This window comes from Ahaetulla prasina, chromosome 4, assembly GCF_028640845.1.
Source record: "Ahaetulla prasina isolate Xishuangbanna chromosome 4, ASM2864084v1, whole genome shotgun sequence".
Classification (NCBI taxonomy): domain Eukaryota; kingdom Metazoa; phylum Chordata; class Lepidosauria; order Squamata; family Colubridae; genus Ahaetulla; species Ahaetulla prasina.
Genome location: NC_080542.1, coordinates 101,219,809 through 101,238,469, shown reverse-complemented (window position 1 = coordinate 101,238,469; position 18,661 = coordinate 101,219,809). Strand labels below are relative to the sequence as shown.

The window sequence follows — 18,661 nt, the reverse complement described above, 5'->3', positions numbered from 1 at the left end:
ATGATTAGATAATGTCATTGATGCAATGAACGTGAATTTGAGCAAACTCCGGGATACAGTAGAGGACAGAGGGAACTGGAATGCTATGGTCCATAAGGTTGCAAACATTTGGGCATGACTTAGCAACTGAACAACAATACAAAACATGCCAGCTTGGAGAGTAATTGGTATTTCCCTTTATACTTGGATATATACTGCTTTAGAAGGTACACTGTCTGTTGGCTTCTGGTTACTGAAATACTGGTTTTTACTTTTAAGTTCCTACTAGCTCTGGGCTTAGTTATGATGTAGGATTGCCTTTTCCCATAGTATTTGCCTGTCCAACCTGATCAAACAGGATAAACTCCCTCCAGGCCCATCTATCTAATAATGCCATTTGACAGAACTTAGAAAATGTTTTTTTAATTGCTATCTTGATGCGTTAGAGTCTTTTTTTCCTATGGGAATTTTGTCAACTCTTTTCTATTGAATTTCAGGAAAACAGACCTGGCTTTTCTATTTAGCTAAAGCAAAAGACATGTTATGAATATTGGCACACACTGTCAGATATATATTTTCTGTAGCCTTTATTTATTTATTATGATAATTATGATTTTAATGGGTTTATTTTTGTTGAGATGTGCTAAAATTACTCAGAACTTTTAGGAATGAGCAGATACAAATATAATTAGTTAGCTAATTAGTTAGTTAATTAGTTAGTTAGTTAGTTAGTTGTAATGTAACACACCATTTTTGGCTTCTGTTGCAACAACATTCCTGTTTGGGCAATAATAAACTGATCACCTTCATATCTTAAACTAGGTAGCCATGGATAGCTAGGAACGAGGACCCACAAGATTATGAACTTTTAATATTATTATGTGCATTTATATACATTAGACTATACTTCTTCCCTCAATGTGGCCTAGACATTGAGGGAATGAACATGCCTATAAACAGCCTATTTATACCAGCATATGCATATTTATGTAGAGCTATCTTTGTAGCATTCTCTCTTACCTTCCAAATTTGTCTTTTTTATTAAAATCTGCACCTGTGTTGAACAGCAGATTAAGGCACTCCAAATTTCTGAAAGTTAAATTAAAAGTTAATATCTGATTATATTTTTTAAAGAAGCACATGACCTGTGACTCTCAAACTTTGAAATAATCTTTAATAAAACAGCATTATAAACTTTATAATATTTTAGATTTACTATGCATAATTACTTCTCCATGTGTTTATGCCAACAATGTTAATAATATTGTTTTTTCTCCCCAGTTATTTCCAATTCTCAGAATATAAAACATTCCTGCAGTTTCCTTGGCAAGGTTTTTCAGAAGTGATTTGCCATTTCCTTCTTCTTAGGAATGAGAGAAACTGACTAGCCTAAGGTTACCTACCTGCCTTTATGCCTAAGGTAGGGCTAGAACGCACAGTATCCAAGTTTCTAGCTTGTTGCCTTAATCACTACAACAGACTTGCTCTCAGCAATCTTAGCAGAGGTACATAAATCCTCTAACAGAATGTAGTTTTAATTGAGGATACTTTCAAATCCAAAATTTAAAACTTTCTTGAACTATGAAAATACATACCCTCCAGCTGCAGCTGCATGAAGGCAAGTCCTGCCAAAGTCATCTGAAGTATCTATTTCAAAGCCTATGAAAGAAGGATTTTGTGAAACTACTAATAAAATTGATCAACTTTATATCAATTTGAAATAACATGCCATTAGGCAATCTTTCTTATACTGTAACTAATTATTTATAGAAATATAGCCTTATCAACAGGATGCTTATTTAATATGTGAAAAGTGTTTTATCTTAGTTTTGAGAAATCAGTAATTTTATCTTTTAAGATAGAATACTACATTATGGTCTACTGCAGCAGCCCCCAACCTTTTGGGCACCAGAGACCGATTCCATGGAGAAAGGTTTTTCCATGAACCGGAAGGAGTGTGGTTTTGGTGCTGCCTACATCCTATGGATAGGGATTCACTTATTTGTGCACCCAGTTGCTGGAATGCTGTGGACCTGATCTAGTGTAATGTGGAAGAGATTATGAATATACAGTTCTGCCTCTCTCCTTCTTAGCAAAGCCAGAAGATAAAAAGTTTTTGTTTTTAAACTGAAGTAGAGACTTATGTTAAAGAAAAGAAAATCAACAGTATGTATATTTTACTTAAAATGAAAATATTTCTCTTTCATGTCTTTCATATACGACTGAAGTAATCAAAAATAAAATAATTAACTTTCCAAATATCTATTCTATTCAAAATTTTGTACTTTATAAAATCAGGAAAAGATTATGTTAATTTCTAGTGCAATTCTCTCTTAATATAAAATTTCATCAAAGAAATACAAGATTTGAAACTGTATAATAATTTTCAAGAATAAATGCTTGTGTCATATATTCACTACAATTGATATTGTAAGTCTCAAAAATTAAATGAAGAAAGTGTAGCTGAATCTAATTTTAGTTCTAAGAATGAAAATAAAAATAATGCACAATAATAGAGAAGTCAGGAGAATAGGAAATGCTTATTTTTACTATTTAAAATGATACTTCAAATTAGAGCACTTTTTCCTATACCGTTGTCAAAAATGAAATAGTACAGATTTAGTAGAAGGCAAATCTTACCTCGGCCACTCTATCCCCAATCAAATAAGTTAATAATACTGTAATCAAAATCATAATACTTGTTAAGTGTCTACTAACATTCTTATTTCCTCCTCTTAGCAAAATATATATATATATAAACTAACCATATCGATTTCACCTGTAGTAAAAATTAAAACTATAATTATTTCTTTTACCTAGAAAAAAATAAATTTAGTATAAACACTGTCCATCAGTTTAACTGTAGACGACATGTATAGTTGTGAAAAGTAAGTACTCTCCACTGAATTTTTGACTTTCTCAGTAAATTTCAAAATATAGATATTTGATCTTAATTTCAACAAAATTGATAGACGAAGGGGATATTAGTACAAATATTATGCACCATTTGTATTTTTATGCACAATTTGTATTTTGTAATAAAAATATATTTTGTATGTGGAAAATACACAGGTAGTCCTTGATATACCTAATTGAGCCCAAAATTTCCATTGCTAAGTAAGGCAGTTGCTAAATGAATTTTGCCCATTTTATGACCTTTCTTGCCACAGTTAAGTGAATTATTACAGTTGTTAAGTCGGTAGCAAGTTTGTTAAGTTAATGTGGCTTCTCTGTTGACTTTGCTTGTCATAAGGTTGAAAAAGATGATCATGAGATCCTGGAGCATTGCAACTATTATAAAATACATCCTAGTTACCAAGCATCCAAATTCTGATCGCATGACCATGAGATGCTGCAATGGTTGTAAATGTAAAAAACAGACATAAGTCATTTTTTTCAAAGCCATTGTAACTTCAAATGGTCACTAAATAAATGGCTGTAAGTCAAACACCACCTGTAAATACATTTCTACATATATCATCTTCTAACAATCCCATAATCCCTTGCAGGATGGAGTCTGGGCAATTGAATGGAGCTAGCAGAGTGTTTACTATCCAGATGCCCTTCCTGTCAGCAATGCAGAGTTTTGTTCAGCAGATATATTTTCATTGTGCCCAGAGAGAGAAATATCTGCTTCTACCTAGGACCGTACTCACAGCCTCCTGATTCTGAGGTGAGATCTCCACCTCTAGGCCACCGCACCACTCCACATTTCTACATATATTATTACCTCAAATATCTGAAATTATAATCAGGCACTCTAAATCATATTCAAATGACTAGAACACTGCCAGACAGGATTCAGGGGAGTTTTGTTTTGTTTAAATTTCATACATTAACTTTTGTTTTCTCTTTGTTGTTGAAGTTATCACCATACTTAGAGCTTCAGAAAGAAGTTTATAGATGCTCCGGGAGTCTGGGAAGGAATTTTAAATGATTGACAGATCTTTTAAACATCAATCATTCTACTGCTTAAAAGATTATCCTAAAGTGAAAATTACAAATAATTGCCTACATGCCTAGGACAGCCATCCCTGCAAGTGTAGCCCAAAAGCCGAATGCAAGATGCTGAATAACATCTTGTTACATGAGGCTACCATTAGAAAGAAGCTGTGTAAGTTAGATATATGGGAGGTATGCTAGAGAAAGGGAGAAAATTGCTGTCTGGAAAGAACATTTGAGGAAGATTAACATTTGCTCATGAGCATCTGAACATCATGACCACTCCAGGATTTCTTGATTTCTTCTGCTCCTAGTTGATATCAGAGTCTGGAACACAGTTATAAGAAATGCTACTTAAGAATTTTTGATTGCAAAGCTATGTTTTCATAAGTCTTTTTTGTTCAATGTTCATAGGTCTGAAGATAAAATATACATATGTTCATATATGTTAAAAAGGAAAAAACTGTATATGACAGTTTTCTCTGTCATGACTGTATGGTTTAAGGTAGTGTGAAGCTGCAAATTATTTGAATATCTCCCTTCTTCTTTTGTATGAAGGGTAAAGAGCTTTCCTTAAAGGGCTTTAATCAGATTGTATCCTGCCATTGCCTTATCTTCCCAGGAAAGTCTTATCACAGCAAAAGCATAGCAAGATAGCTGACCTCTGCCTTCAGTTTGAGTATAAATATGCTATGTCTAACAAGAAACCTGACCTCTGAATTCCTGTCACTTCCAGAGGCAGTCAACTGAGCCACTTTCACATTCCGTTCCGAGCTCTGAACTGGAATTTAAGTACATGCCTGTGAATCTCTGCTCAATGGGTGCACTGACTGTCTGGCAAGCAAAAAGGCAAACCAAACCTTTGACCTTTCCTCTAGGTCAAGCTGCTGAACTGAAAGCATGTTTATGCACTACACAGAATCCCCCTCTAAGCTTAGGTCACAGTAGGAATTCCGCAGTTCCTACACTGCATTTAGATATACAACAAAAGGTTAGGGACATGATTCTGTCTCTGTTGGAGTAGAGTAGAAACTGATATTAACAAATACTTGGCCGGCAAGACCAAATTTATCAGCTTCCATTTTAGACACTTTTTACAAATTGCAAAACAAAAATCATGTTGACTTTGTATATAATATACAAATGGATGAAGACTATTGCTTAACATAGTGTAAGCCGCCCTGAGTCTTCGGAGAAGGGCAGGATGCAAAAAAAAAAAAAAAATCAACAATGCTTTGTAATCCAGATTGAAAGGCACTTTTATACTTTTTGAAATACTTTATATTTTAAATTTGAGGTTTGATGACTATAGCTATTATTATAGAAGTACAGTGTATTATGGTAATTTTGGAAAAAAGATTAATTTTTTTATATTTGTATCTGTACCAAATAAAGTGTTTTCTATACTTTCTTCCCAACCCACCTGATTAGACTCATCAAATGTCTGTACACTGATCAGGAGGCAACAGTGAGAATGTTCTTTGGTATCACAGATTGATTCAGGATCGGTAAGAGAGTTAGACAGAGACGTATTTTATCACCATTTTTGTTCAATCTGTATGCTTTTTTAAAAAATTTGCATTTATAACCCCCCTTCTCCGAAGACTCAGGGCGGCTTACACTATGTCAAGCAATAGTCTTCATCCATTTGTATATTATATACAAAGTCAACTTATTGCCTCCAACAATCTGGGTCCTCATTTTACCTACTTTATAAAGGATGGAAGGCTGAGTCAACCTTGGGCCTGGTGGGACTAGAACCTGCAGTAATTGCAAGCAGCTGTGTTAATAACAGACTGTCTTAGCAGTCTGAGCCACAGAGGCCCCTATGCTGAAGTGATCATGCAGAAATTAGACCTAGAACTGCCTATTTGGGAGTGAAGATTGGAGGAAGAACCATAAATAATTTGAAGTATGCAGATGATACAAACTATTGGCTGAAAATGAGGAAGATCTGGAAAAATGATGATCTGGAAAATCAAGGATGAAAGTGAAAAAATAGGATTGAACTCCAGGAAAACAAAGAGAATGAAAAAAGCTGCAAATGGACATGAAATGTTTAAAATCAGCAAGGAGGAAATTAGTTCAAGAATTATCTTCTTTGGATCAAAAATTGTTCAAGATGGCAGTTCTACAGCTGAAATTAAATGCAGGATAACTTAGCTACACTGCAATGGTTAAATGAATAAGATGGAAAAGCAGAGATACTGATATAAATACAAAAGGCAGGCTAGTTGGAGCAATAGTCTTTCCTATAATGATGCATAGATGTGAGAGCTGGACACTAAGAATGGCTGACCGAAGAAGAATCAACACTTTTGAACTGTGGTGCTGGTATAAATTATTGGGTATACCATGGACAGCCAGAATAACTTACAGAGAGATGCTGAATCATATAAAACCAGAAACATCACTAGAAGCCAAAATCACAAGACTGCATCTGATTTACTTTGGCCACATCATGTATGCAAATTCATTCAAGAAGTCAATGATGCTAGGAATGGTTAGCAGAGCAAACAATGATGTGGAATTAGAGTTATAATAAAGAACAGTTAACAAATTTTATAAATAAACTATTTGATTAAAACAAAAAGATTTATGAATACAGAATTGAGGATTTTTTAATAATCAAATAATCAAATCGCCTCTTAAAACCATTCTATATAAATTAAAGAAATTTCTGGATGTAATCTATATTACTAAATTAAAACGCTATCTTTTTTCTTAATTATAACTTTATATCCCATCTTTTATTGTTTATATTCTCATACAAATTCAGAATCTTCACATGATTAAAAAATAGAGAATACAAAAAATGTTATTTCTAAAAATTAGTTTTGATTCCTAATACAATGGAGAAAGATTTTTATATTTTTATACATGCTGTTTACTTGATTATTGTATGTCAACAGAATTGCTTTTGGTGAGCCAGGAGGCTATACAAATTTGATTAATAAATAAAAAAAATAAACACTGAACCAAAGATATCAATAGCATGCTGTAGTGGGGAGTACCTGGCCCTTTATATCAAAAGCCAAATTTATTTGCCCAAAGGCAGTCACCTGCTCCCTATGGGGCCAATGTGGGGCAGAGGAAGGGTTCTGGGAGATTCTGGTAGGAAGAGTTTTAAACATATTTTCTGAGGGAGCTGGCTGGCGTCCTGGATAAGACAGTTACCTCAGGTGACATTGATAATTATTCAACCATGGTTAGAATTGTGTTAAGGTATTTTGTATTTAAATTATGTGTAGTGTTTATGGAAACTTGGTATTTTTTAATAAAACCAGGGGTTTTGTTTGTTTCAGTCCTAGAATTGACCTTTTTTCTGTCTCAGCTTGACTGACTACTGATACCCAGTTTTTATTTTATTTTCCTCTTATTTCTGTATTTATCCAGACCCAGAGTGGAGCAAAGATTTCCTCTTAGATCCTCTCCTGGTTCCCCAAAAGGCTGGTGTTGAAGGGAAAACCAGTTAGTTTATATTGAAGGGTGATGGCAGCAAAGTGACTAATTTACTAGTTGTTGTTCATCCAGAGGAAGGGCAAGTTTAACTGCGAAGGAACCTTGTTCCCTTGATAGACATGCATTTATTTAACTGATTTTTTTAAAAGAAGCACTATCTGAGAACTGTAATTTGTAAACCAAGTTATTGATTTTTCCCTGTGGATCAGGGATAATGTCATAACTTTCAATAATTATTAGTGCCTAGTTCTGCTATAAAAAAATTCATAATGTATTTGCCTTGATAATACCAAATTTTGTTCTTCAATGTACAAGCAAAGTTTAAATGAGAAGAGTTAAAATTAATTTAAATGGCCTACCTGATGAAAGCAGCTTTCTGCAACAGTCTGAAAATCCACTTAATGCTGCCAAATGGAGAGGAAACATTCCATGTATACCCCGCCTAAAATACACCACAATCAGACATCATAGTCTTATTACAATACATATATTGCAAGATGTCATGCCAAATTCCATTTTATGAACATTAATTTCCTAGAGTGAAAATATCCTAATACACTGAGATTTGACTATTGAATTGTTATAAATTTTCCTGCCAGAACTATAAATTAAATTTATAAATATTGTTTTGTATATTTTGGAGGAATATCATATTAGATTGCATATCAACAGATGAATTTAAAGAATAATTATGAATTCTATTCATCATAGAATATTCAAACCAGTAAATGCAGGATATTATATCACATTTGAATGAGAGTCTTCTGCTCTAAAAAGAACTTTATAACTTTTGCTGCTATATTACTGAGGCAATAAAATGCATTAAGGAGTTATCACCTATTGCTCAAAATCTTCTGAATTAACATGCATTTTAGGTATCTGCAAAACTCATGTTCTATTTCTTTTCTGGATTATGGTGAATTATCCTGACCATGCCCATGAAACTGTCACACTTCCCCAGGCTAAAATGGTCAAGAAGTGATTCATTCTGATAAAGTTCATGGAAAATTCCATTTCTGAATTCATGACTTTTGTAACCCACACATACACCACATTTGGACATAATTAAAATGTTTAAATGTTCCTTACTTTGATATATCAGCACCACTTGTAATCAGTGTGTTAATGAGCAGTTCATGGCCATATCTAGCTGCTATGTGTAATGGTGTATTTCCATTTTTATCTTCACAGTCTATTTCCGCTCCTGAATATTAATATTAAGTATAGTCATGTGAGTTAAGTATATTAAATGTTAAACAAATATATTCACAGTTAAAAAGATCAGGCAATTTCAAATGGTGAAGCTGAAATTAAATTCTATGAATAATCCAACTATATAACTAATATCTATTTTTCAAAGAAAAAAGAAAAAATGAAGAGTACACACAATGACATCTATTGTTGATTTGTTATACACTTTGGATAACAACACCAAAATATAATTTGCAGTGTGATAATTTTTAACATTTTTTGTAAGTAGAAATAGCTTTATGATTTAAATAACACCAAAGTACAAATGCATTTTATTCTTGTGATAAGAGAGTGATCTTTGTTAGTTTCACAGTCCCAAATCCTAGTTTATTGTGATCATAACACTATCAGCAAATTTGAACCACAAATTACAGGCTGAAATGAGAAGACAAAGTTTACTCCACCTAGTCAAAATAGTCCAAAATAGTCTTCACTATTTTTGAAATTTATAAAACTAAAAATAATGACATTGAGTTTTAGAGTTAGGAATCAGAATATAAAATTTAAGCTAAGCTCTAAGCACTATCAAAGAAAAACTATAATAGAACTTGGACTACTTAAGCACTAAAGGAAAATGAAATTTCAGATATCTAAACAAGCGAAACAATATCCTACAGATTTTGTAGTCTGAAATGAATATTTAAAATATTCAGATTTATATAATTATTCATTTAAGCATATCAGAAGATAAAAATTAATTAATATAATTATTCCAAATAATAATACAGTCAAATAACATAAGTAATACTATGTTTTTTAAAATTTTACCATTGTGGATGATGGTTTGCGATCTTGAAAATCTTCCATGAATAGCTGTCATATGTAATGGTGTTTTTCCATCTTTACTCTTGGAAAAAAGAAGTCAAACCCATGACTATCAAGAGACCATTTACAAAATTAAATACAGAATTTGCTGTTGATTTTCCTTTCCTATTTATATTCTTTTTTATTTAAAAACTCTTTTGGTAATTACGCGTCAAAAAAAATCAAGATGACCATTTTGTTATTCTTATTAATAAGCAAATCACCATTATCCAGCACAATTTGTTTTTTGGTTCCTTGGTATGTAGTCAATGATTGCAGGCAAGTTAAATATAAAACATAAAACTTTTACATGAAAGTATATGAATGTTTATGCCTATTCATGTGCACTTTTGGCTTTAAGGCTGTAAATAATATAGTAAAGGGGCATCTAAAATTTTATCCAATTATTAAATACATAAAATGAAACCTTTATTTATTGATTATTTAAATTTCTAGACCGCCCTTCTCCCGAAGGACTCAGGGCGGTTTACAGCCGTATAAAAAACAGTATACAAACATTAAAATAATTTAAAACGAAATATTTAAATTTAGGCTATTCCTTAAAACCTGTTTAAAATTCCCAATTAAAACTATCAGGCCAGTCCTGCGCGATGAAACAACCATGTTTTCAGCTCGCGTTGGAAAGTCCGGAGATCGGGGAGTTGGCGAATACCAGGTAGTAATTCGTTCCAGAGGATTGGAGCCCCCACAGAGAAGGCCCTCCCCCTGGGGGTCGCCAGCCGACATTGTCTAGCCGACAGTACCCCAAGGAGGCCCACCCTGTGGGAGCGCACTGGTCGCTGAGAGGCCGTCAGTCGCAGTAGGCGGTCCCGTAAATAACCAGGTCCCATGCCATGAAGTGCTTTAAAGGTGGTAACCAATACCTTGAATTGCACCCGGAAGATCACTGGAAGCCAGTGCATCCTACGCAGGAGTGGTGTTATATGGAAGCCTCGACTTGCTCCCTCTATCACCCGCGCAGCTGCATTCTGGACCTCCGGGTGCTCTTCAAGGGGAGCCCCATCTAGAGAGCGTTACAGTAGTCCAAACGGGAGGTAACAAGGGCATGAGTGACTGTGCATAGGGCATCCTGGTCTAAGAAAGGACGCAACTGGCGAATCAGGTGAACCTGATAAAAAGCTCTTCTGGCGACGGCCGTCGTTTGATCTTCCAACGACAGCCGTGCATCCAGAAGAACGCCCAGATTGCGAACCTTTGCCGTGGGGACCAATGACTCGCCTCCCACAATCAGCGATGGAATCAGCTGATTATACTGGGACGCCGGCATCCACAGCCACTCGGTCTTGGAAGGGTTGAGCCGGAGCCTGTTTCTCCCCATCCAGACCCGCACGGCCTCCAGACACTGGGACATCACTTCGACGGCTTCGTTGGGGTGGTTTGGGGTGGAAATGTACAGCTGCGTATCATCAGTGTACAGCTGGTACCTCACCCCCAAACTGCAGATGATCTCGCCCAGCGGCTTCATATAGATATTGAACAAGAGGGGCGAAAGGACCAACCCCTGTGGCACGCCACATAGGAGACGTCTCGCGGTCGATCTCTGCCCCCCCGCCAATACCGTCTGCGAATGGCCCGAGAGGAAGGAGGAGAACCACCAAAAAATGGTGCCTCCCACCCCTAACCCCTCTAGCTGCCACAGCAGGGCACCATGATCAATGGTATCAAAAGCCACCAAGAGATCCAATAGGACCAGGACAGAGGAACAACTCCTGTCCCGGGCCCTCCAGAGATCATCCACCAACACGACCAAAGCCATCTCTGTGCTGTACCCAGGTCGGAAGCCGGACTGGAACGGGTCCAGATAGATAGTTTCATCCAGGTACAGAGGGAGCTGATAAGCAACCACACTCTCAACAATAGATAGAGGGAGCTGTTCGGAGCTCCCACATAACACCAATCCTGCGCAAGTTGCACTGGCTGCCTGTGGTCTTCCGGGTGCACTTCAAGGTGTTGGTTACCACCTTTAAAGCGTTCCATGGCTTAGGACCAGGTTACTTACGGGACCGCCTACTGCCACCGTTTGCCTCCCACCAACCCGTGCGCTCTCACAGAGAGGGACTCCTTAGGGTGCCATCAGCCAAGCAATGTCAGCTGGCGGCCCCCAGGAGAAGGGCCTTTTCTGTGGAGGCTCCTATTCTATGGAACGAACTTCCCCCTGGACTTCGACAACTTCCTGTCATTCGGACCTTTCGCCGCGAGCTTAAGACCTACTTATTTTTCCGTGTGGGACTGGCATAGAATTTTTAGATGTTTTATGGGTTTTAATTTTTAATTAGTTTTTTGGGATTTTAAATGCATTTTAAATTTGGGCCAAATTTAAATAAGTTTTTTAGCTATTGTTTTATTTATATTGTGTGTATTTGATTGTTGTTTTATATGGCTGTTCACTGCCCTGAGTCCTTCGGGAGAAGGGCGGTATACAAATTAAATTATTATTATTATTATTATTATTATTATTATTATTATTATTATTATTATTATTATTATTATTATTACTACTACTACTACTACTACTATTATTATTAACCTTCGCCACAAAGTGAAGGTTGGAGACTGGACGATAGTTCGCTAAAACAGCCGGGTCCAGGGAAGGCTTCTTGAGGAGGAGCCTCACCACCGCCTCTTTCAAGGCAGCCGGAAAGACACCCTCTCTCAAAGAAGCGTTAATAATTCCCTGAAGCCAGCCTCGTATAACCTCCTGTGTGGCCAGTACCAACCAGGAGGGACACGGGTCCAGCAAACATGTGGTTGCTCTCAGCCTCCTCAGTATCCGGTCCATGTCCTCGGGAGCCACAGGATCAAACTCCTCCCAGCTGACAACCTCAAGACCTGCCCCAGTCCCCCCCTCTGAATCTACCCATTCTGTGGCCAGCCCCTCCCGAATCTGAGCGATTTTATCGTGCAGATACTGTCCAAAGTCCTCAGCACGACCTTGCAAGGGGTCCTCCCTGGCCCCCTGATAAAGAAGGGAGCGGGTCACCCTAAACAAGGCAGCTGGGCGATTATCTGCCGATGCGATAAGAGCGGTGAAATATCCCCGTTTCGCCGCCCTTATCACCACTAGATAGGTCTGAATATGAGACCTTATTAGTGTTCGATAGCTTCGATCAGAGTTGAGGAATATGAGACCTTATTAGTGATCGATTAGCTTCGATCAGAGTTGGAACGGCTGGCCCTCCAGACACTCTCCAGGCGTCTTTTCCGGCGCTTCATCTCTCTCAGCTCCTCGGAGAACCAAGGAACCGGTGGAGAATAGCGCCGGGTCAGAGGCCGCAAAGGCACGACTTGGTCCAAGGACCCCGCCGCCGCCCTTTCCCAGGCGGCGACGAGTTCCTCCGCCGAGTCGTGGGCCAGGGCCTCAGAAAAAGGCCCAAGCTCCGTCAGGAACCTCTCCGGATCCATCAGGCGCCTGGAACAGAACCAACGTATTGGCTCCGACTCCCTGCGATGGGGATGGGTAGTTCGAAGATCCAGTCGAAAAAGAGAGTAATCAGACCATGACAAGGGTTGAACAACTAATTCCCTTACATATAGATCACTCAGCCACTGTCCAGAGAAAAAAATTAAGTCCAGCGTGTTTCCTCCAATGTGAGTGGGACCGTCAACTAATTGGATCAGGTCCAAGGCCGTCATGGAGGCCCTGAACTCCTGAGCCGCTGCTGATGCCTCGCCGAGCGATTGCAGGTTGAAATCCTCCATAACAATAAGTCTGGGAGTATCAACCGCCAGCCCGGCTATCACCTCCAGCAGCTCAGGCAGGGCCGCTGTCACGTTGCAGGGAGCCAGGTACGTGATCAGCAGGCCCACCTGTATCCCACGACCCCACTTCACAAAGAGGGATTCACAGCCGGCTATCTGTGGTACAGTGGCCTCCCTTGGCCGCAGATCTTCGTTAATAACAACCGCAACCCCCCCACCCCTACCCTGGGTCCTCGGCTGATGGAACGCACAGAAACCCGGTGGGCACATTTCTATAAGGGGTACCCCCCCTTCCATGCCCAACCAGGTCTCTGAAATGCCAAAAAGGTCCATACCCCTCTCCTGTATGAGGTCGTAAATGAGGGGGGCTTTATTTACAATGGACCTGGCATTGCATAGCATCAGCCGGAGATCCAGGCTCTGAGGTACCTGGCCACTCAGGATATGGGAAAAGTCAGAGGGACCCGAGTACGGGACCGTTCGCAAGTAACAGTCCCGCACTCCCCGAACATGATACGGTCCCCTGCTTCCGCCATATCTGCCCCTCCCAGTTACAGTGCCGATGGAAAAACCTTCTGGTACCTTATCCTTACAAAATTATCCTTATCCTTACAAAATTATTTTATTTCTAATTATTTTAGAAATACTAATCTTAATATATAAGGATGTTTTTATTCCCCCCCAAACATTTATTATATATTTTTAATCTTCAATCAAAATTAGCTAACACAAACTTCAGGAAACATTTTCATGTCTACTGCTGATTTATTATAAATTATATTTTTGTATCTTTTTATTCATTTTTAATTTAGTAAACTGTAAGCATCATTAATTATTATTATATAGTTAATAATGTTAATTACATTGATTCATATACATAGTTTCAGGATTGTGAGCCAATTAATTTTTTTCCTGTATCTCACATTATCTCAGAAAAAGAGGAATGATTCTATATATAGGTTATAAGGTGATACAGTCTAGTGCCCATGCATTATTTACTTTTAGTATGATCATAGTATCTTTACTGCTTGATATGCACACATTTCTTCATGTCTATAAGTAAACATTACATGTAAGTACTACATGTAAAATGTAGTAAAATAGTATTAATCATCCTGAATTAATGGATTGCAGGGTTGTAAAAAGAATTTTTTAAAAATACGTCTACTGATATTGAGATCTCAGCCATTTTTTCATTTATTTTCTAATGAAAGAAAGTTTAAGTATGATGATTTTGCATTGTATAAAATTTCTCTTTTTTAGTAATATTCAGAGATTTTTAAATGAACATTTTTAAAGTGTTCAAAGTTGCTTATTATTATTTGCCAATATACTAAACATATATTCAAAAGGAAGCTTTATATATACAGGTTGAGGATAGATTGTAAATCAATTTTTTCAGGGTCATCATAATTCTGAATCATTGCTAAATAAATGGTCATAAATCAAAGCTTCTCCTAACTAACATATGAATATAATCCTTAGGTATTCCCTAAATATCCACACAATAAAACGTATTTCTTGAACATTAAAAATGAATGTTTTATTTTCTATGACTTTTAGGGATGATGTTAACATTAATATATAAAGATATTCAAAATTCTATTACAGCATTTAAAATTCACCTTTCATTCATTTTACCTTCGCATTTATATCTGCTCCATTACAAACCAGGACCTCTAAACATAAAGCTCCATGAGTTGATGTAGCAGCAAAATGTAAAGGTGTAAATCCCTTCTTATTCATTTGATTTATATTAGCACCACGGTCTATCAGTTCATTTACAACAGTATCTTGTCCATTGAAGCAAGCAATATGAAGAGGTGTATTACCATATGCATTTGGTTCATTGATCTGTTAAAGTATAAAAGCAATGATGTAAATTTCATTAAAGCTATCTGTCCATCTGTTCATCCATCCATCTGTCCCATATATTTTTATTTCATCACAGCAGAACTCATATTCAAAGAGTTTTAGGAATCATGGTGTTTCTTTGTATTAAAAAAACCCAGAATTTCAATATAAAAAGCTAGTCAAAATTAGAGAGGATAATTTAATTTCTCCAAATATATCTCAGATTCCCAGGAATAACAAATCCTACTTCCTGTCAGTGCAGATTAGAAAGGGGTAGACTTATGATATCACTGAATAAAATATATTTTAGGTATGTTCATTTGAAGAAATAAGGCAAGGTGCATGATAGGGCATTCCTCCATATTGAGTTGAATCTCAGCAATATTTAAAACAATAAGCAACTGAGAGTTCATATAAGGGCAGCAAAAATAAGAAAATAACAAATATTTTCATTATTGATATATTTTTAAATCTTTCTTTTTGCATTTTTCCTACTATGATGTTTTTTAGATTTGTGAGATGATGAGCAAAACTCGTTGTTTTTTCAGTATTTGAATAGTGTTTAGTTGTATTTGTATCTGCTGTATAAATTATTACTTTTTATGCATTTCATTGTCATGAAAATACTTAGGGCTTATCCTGAAGACTACAGTTTTAGAGAATAATGATTTTTAAACATTTTGACAGAATTAGATTGTCACGATATTGCTTGAAATACAAATCTAAGAAAACAAATTACAATCTATCAAGTGACATTTAAAAAGGAAAACTGAAATGTTATCGATTTTTATTTAAAAGTACTAGTTATTTATCAATTGGTATATTATGGCAATATACCTATTAAATTAAATGAATAATGTGATTTAGGATTATTTCTACTTACATCAACTCCAAGATCAAGAAGGTACTTGACTACATTAATCATATCAGCAGATGCTGCAGCATGTAATGGTGTATATGATTTCTTGTCTTTACATGTCACTTCTGCTCCGTGAGCTACAAGCAGTTTTACTACATCAATATAACCTCAACAAATAAAATAAAATAAAATTCATTCATTCATTCATTCAGTTTATGTAACTACCCATCTGGATAACAAGAGTTTAAAACACCACAAAATACATAATACATACATACAACATACACGTAATCAGCATCTGAAGTAAAAACAGACCTACTGACACTAATCGGTAGAATCATTATACAGACTGGTCAGCAAGCTTAGTGACAAAACCATCTTTAATGCTTTATAAAGGCCAGTTTCAGGGGGCAGATGATTCAAAGGATGATTCAAAGGTGCCCTAACAGAAAAGGTTCTGTTACTGGATTCCACCAGATAGTACTCCCTAATACTAGAACCCAGTACGTGCCTTTGCTGCTGGACCTAATGGGATGAATAAATGTAATTGGAGAGAGATGGTCCATCAAATAACTCAGTCTCATGCCATGAAAAACTTTATAGGTTTACTACAGGTAATCCTCGACTTAAGAACCACAATTGAGCCCAAAATTTCTGTTGCTAAGTGTTAGCAGTGAAATATTGTGAAATATTTGTTATGTGAGTTTATGACTTTCTTGTCACAGATATTAAGTAAATCACTGCAATCCATTCAGGAGGCAACCATGGCATTGGTAACCATCAGCTCTGCCCTCTGGCCAGGAATAGGTGCAAATGGTGCACAATACAAAGTTGTGTAAAGGTTCCACTGCCCTCACCTGCCACCTGTCCCTTGAATAGGAGCTGTAAGTCCAGAAGGACCTTACATTGTGTACTGGTTCTGTTTGGAGTATTGCAATCCCACCAAGATCTTCAGTCGCAGGAATAAGGGGGTCCTAATACCAAAACTACTCAGTCTTACTTGGGTTGAATTGAAATATTTTGTTCAAGCTTTTGAAAAGGTTGAATTTCTAGCCTGATCAGTCAGTTTTAATACTTGGATGTAGATATTTTAAAAAATTGTTATAGTTCTGATGTTATATGTAATTGCAAAAGAACATATCAAAAATGCCTTTGCTTTCTACTATTCCTTACAATACAAATTATCATCTTTAAATATTTAACCAATTGTAATTCTGTCAGAGCAGATACTTAAAGTTTTTAAATTCATAGAGAGAGAGAAAACTCTAATAACAACATGTGACTGTCTCTTGGTAACAGAATATCATGATTTTAAACTAGGGATCCTTACAATACTGGTAGAGCAATACATTTTCATCTGTATCAAGAAGGAAATATACTGGACATAGGCCCCCCAAATATCCATTCAAACTTCATGCAAACTATGCAGGAAGAAAATAGCATGCAAATGTCTGTTTTAAATAAAGTCAAGGAAAAAAGTTAATTTACATACCCATATAGGCTGCCCAGTGGATAGCCCGTCTATCTTTTTTATCAAAGGCATTGATATTGGCACCTCTAGACAATAATAAATTGACCATCTAGAATGAAGACAGTTATATTTCTTAATATTCAGAATTATTTGGGTGAAATCCAATCTTCAATGCTTGGGTAACATTTTTAAAACAATAACATTTTATTTATAACAAATAAAGAATATTACACTTATATACCATAATATTTAAACTCATTTAAAATGTATTTATAACTGAGAGTATTAGTACTTCAAGGTAAGCCAGATCAGGGAACAGAATCTTGAAATGTTTCTGCCTGCCCCCTTTCATTAGAAACAAAATCAAGTCAGTGTTATCCTAAATATTTTTCTTACCCCTTCTTCCTTTTGAGACTAATTTGATGTATAGTTAATAGTTTTTGCACTTCTTCTTAAAGGTTATCTCCACATTCCTCTACAGAAGCCAAAACTCTTGCTAAGCTTTAGCAGACGGGTAATTTTTAGATTTTTATTGAAATATTAGTTTTATTAAGAGCAATACAGTTTATTTCTGAAATCCTGAACAAAGTCATAAAAATTAGGAAACCAGCAAAAGTTTCTAATCTAACACTACATCTTATATAAAGGATAAGCCCAAGAATCAAGCTACAAGAAAAATGTTAATTGTATCCATAATGTTTGTTAATCAGTTTCAAGTGCAAGTAGTTTTCACTTAAAGACACTACTTGGATCTGCAAACTCAGTCATTAAACCACACAGTCTTAAGTTAAAAAAATGTGACTGCAGGGGTTAGCAACATCAGCTCCAACAGTCCCAGTTGGCATTAAAAGAGGACTGTTTGTAAAGTGAGCATCTCTCATGAACGCAACTTCAAACTTCCTTGGGCTTCTCCACTAACTTTGCTTGTGGGAAGCCAGCAAAGTCTCAAATCACGATCATGTTATCATAGGATATAATGATGGCTGCAAATATGAGATCCATTTATAACTAGCACTTGCTCAGTACATTTATAAGTTTGAATGGTCGCTGAACAAGTGATCATTAAACTTAAAACCACCACGATGGAATGCATATTTAATCCTGAGGAAAAGAGAGAGGAGATGCTATCTAACAAACCATCCGACGAGAAGTGGCAGAAGCCTCAAATGTTTAGCAGCCAAAGAAAGAAACTTAGAAAGGTTTCCCCTAATGGGTCCACGAGTTAAAAGTAGTAGGCAGGAAATCTGTATTTTCAGATTCGAAGGAATCTGTTAATGTAGTCTTATAATAAAGTTAGCTCATCTAGTTGTGTTTCCTGT

General features: G+C 36.3%; 1 protein-coding gene across 9 annotated transcripts in view; it reads right to left on the bottom strand.

Annotated features, from left to right (window-relative positions):
• ANKRD28 (ankyrin repeat domain 28) overlaps positions 1-18,661 on the bottom strand; it is a 90,554-nt gene that overhangs the window by 33,603 nt on the left and 38,290 nt on the right. For 7 of the 9 annotated variants that reach the window (XM_058181063.1, XM_058181064.1, XM_058181067.1 and 4 more), the window contains 8 exons: positions 17,364-17,451; positions 15,896-16,038; positions 14,800-15,012; positions 9,403-9,481; positions 8,473-8,587; positions 7,743-7,825; positions 1,575-1,638; positions 1,000-1,068 (listed from right to left, as the gene is read on the bottom strand). In XM_058181063.1, the coding sequence (XP_058037046.1) occupies positions 1,000-1,068; positions 1,575-1,638; positions 7,743-7,825; positions 8,473-8,587; positions 9,403-9,481; positions 14,800-15,012; positions 15,896-16,038; positions 17,364-17,451 (854 nt within the window). The remainder of the gene's footprint in view (positions 1-999; positions 1,069-1,574; positions 1,639-7,742; positions 7,826-8,472; positions 8,588-9,402; positions 9,482-14,799; positions 15,013-15,895; positions 16,039-17,363; positions 17,452-18,661) is intronic. The other 2 variants (XM_058181062.1, XM_058181066.1) reach the window with 1 other exon arrangement.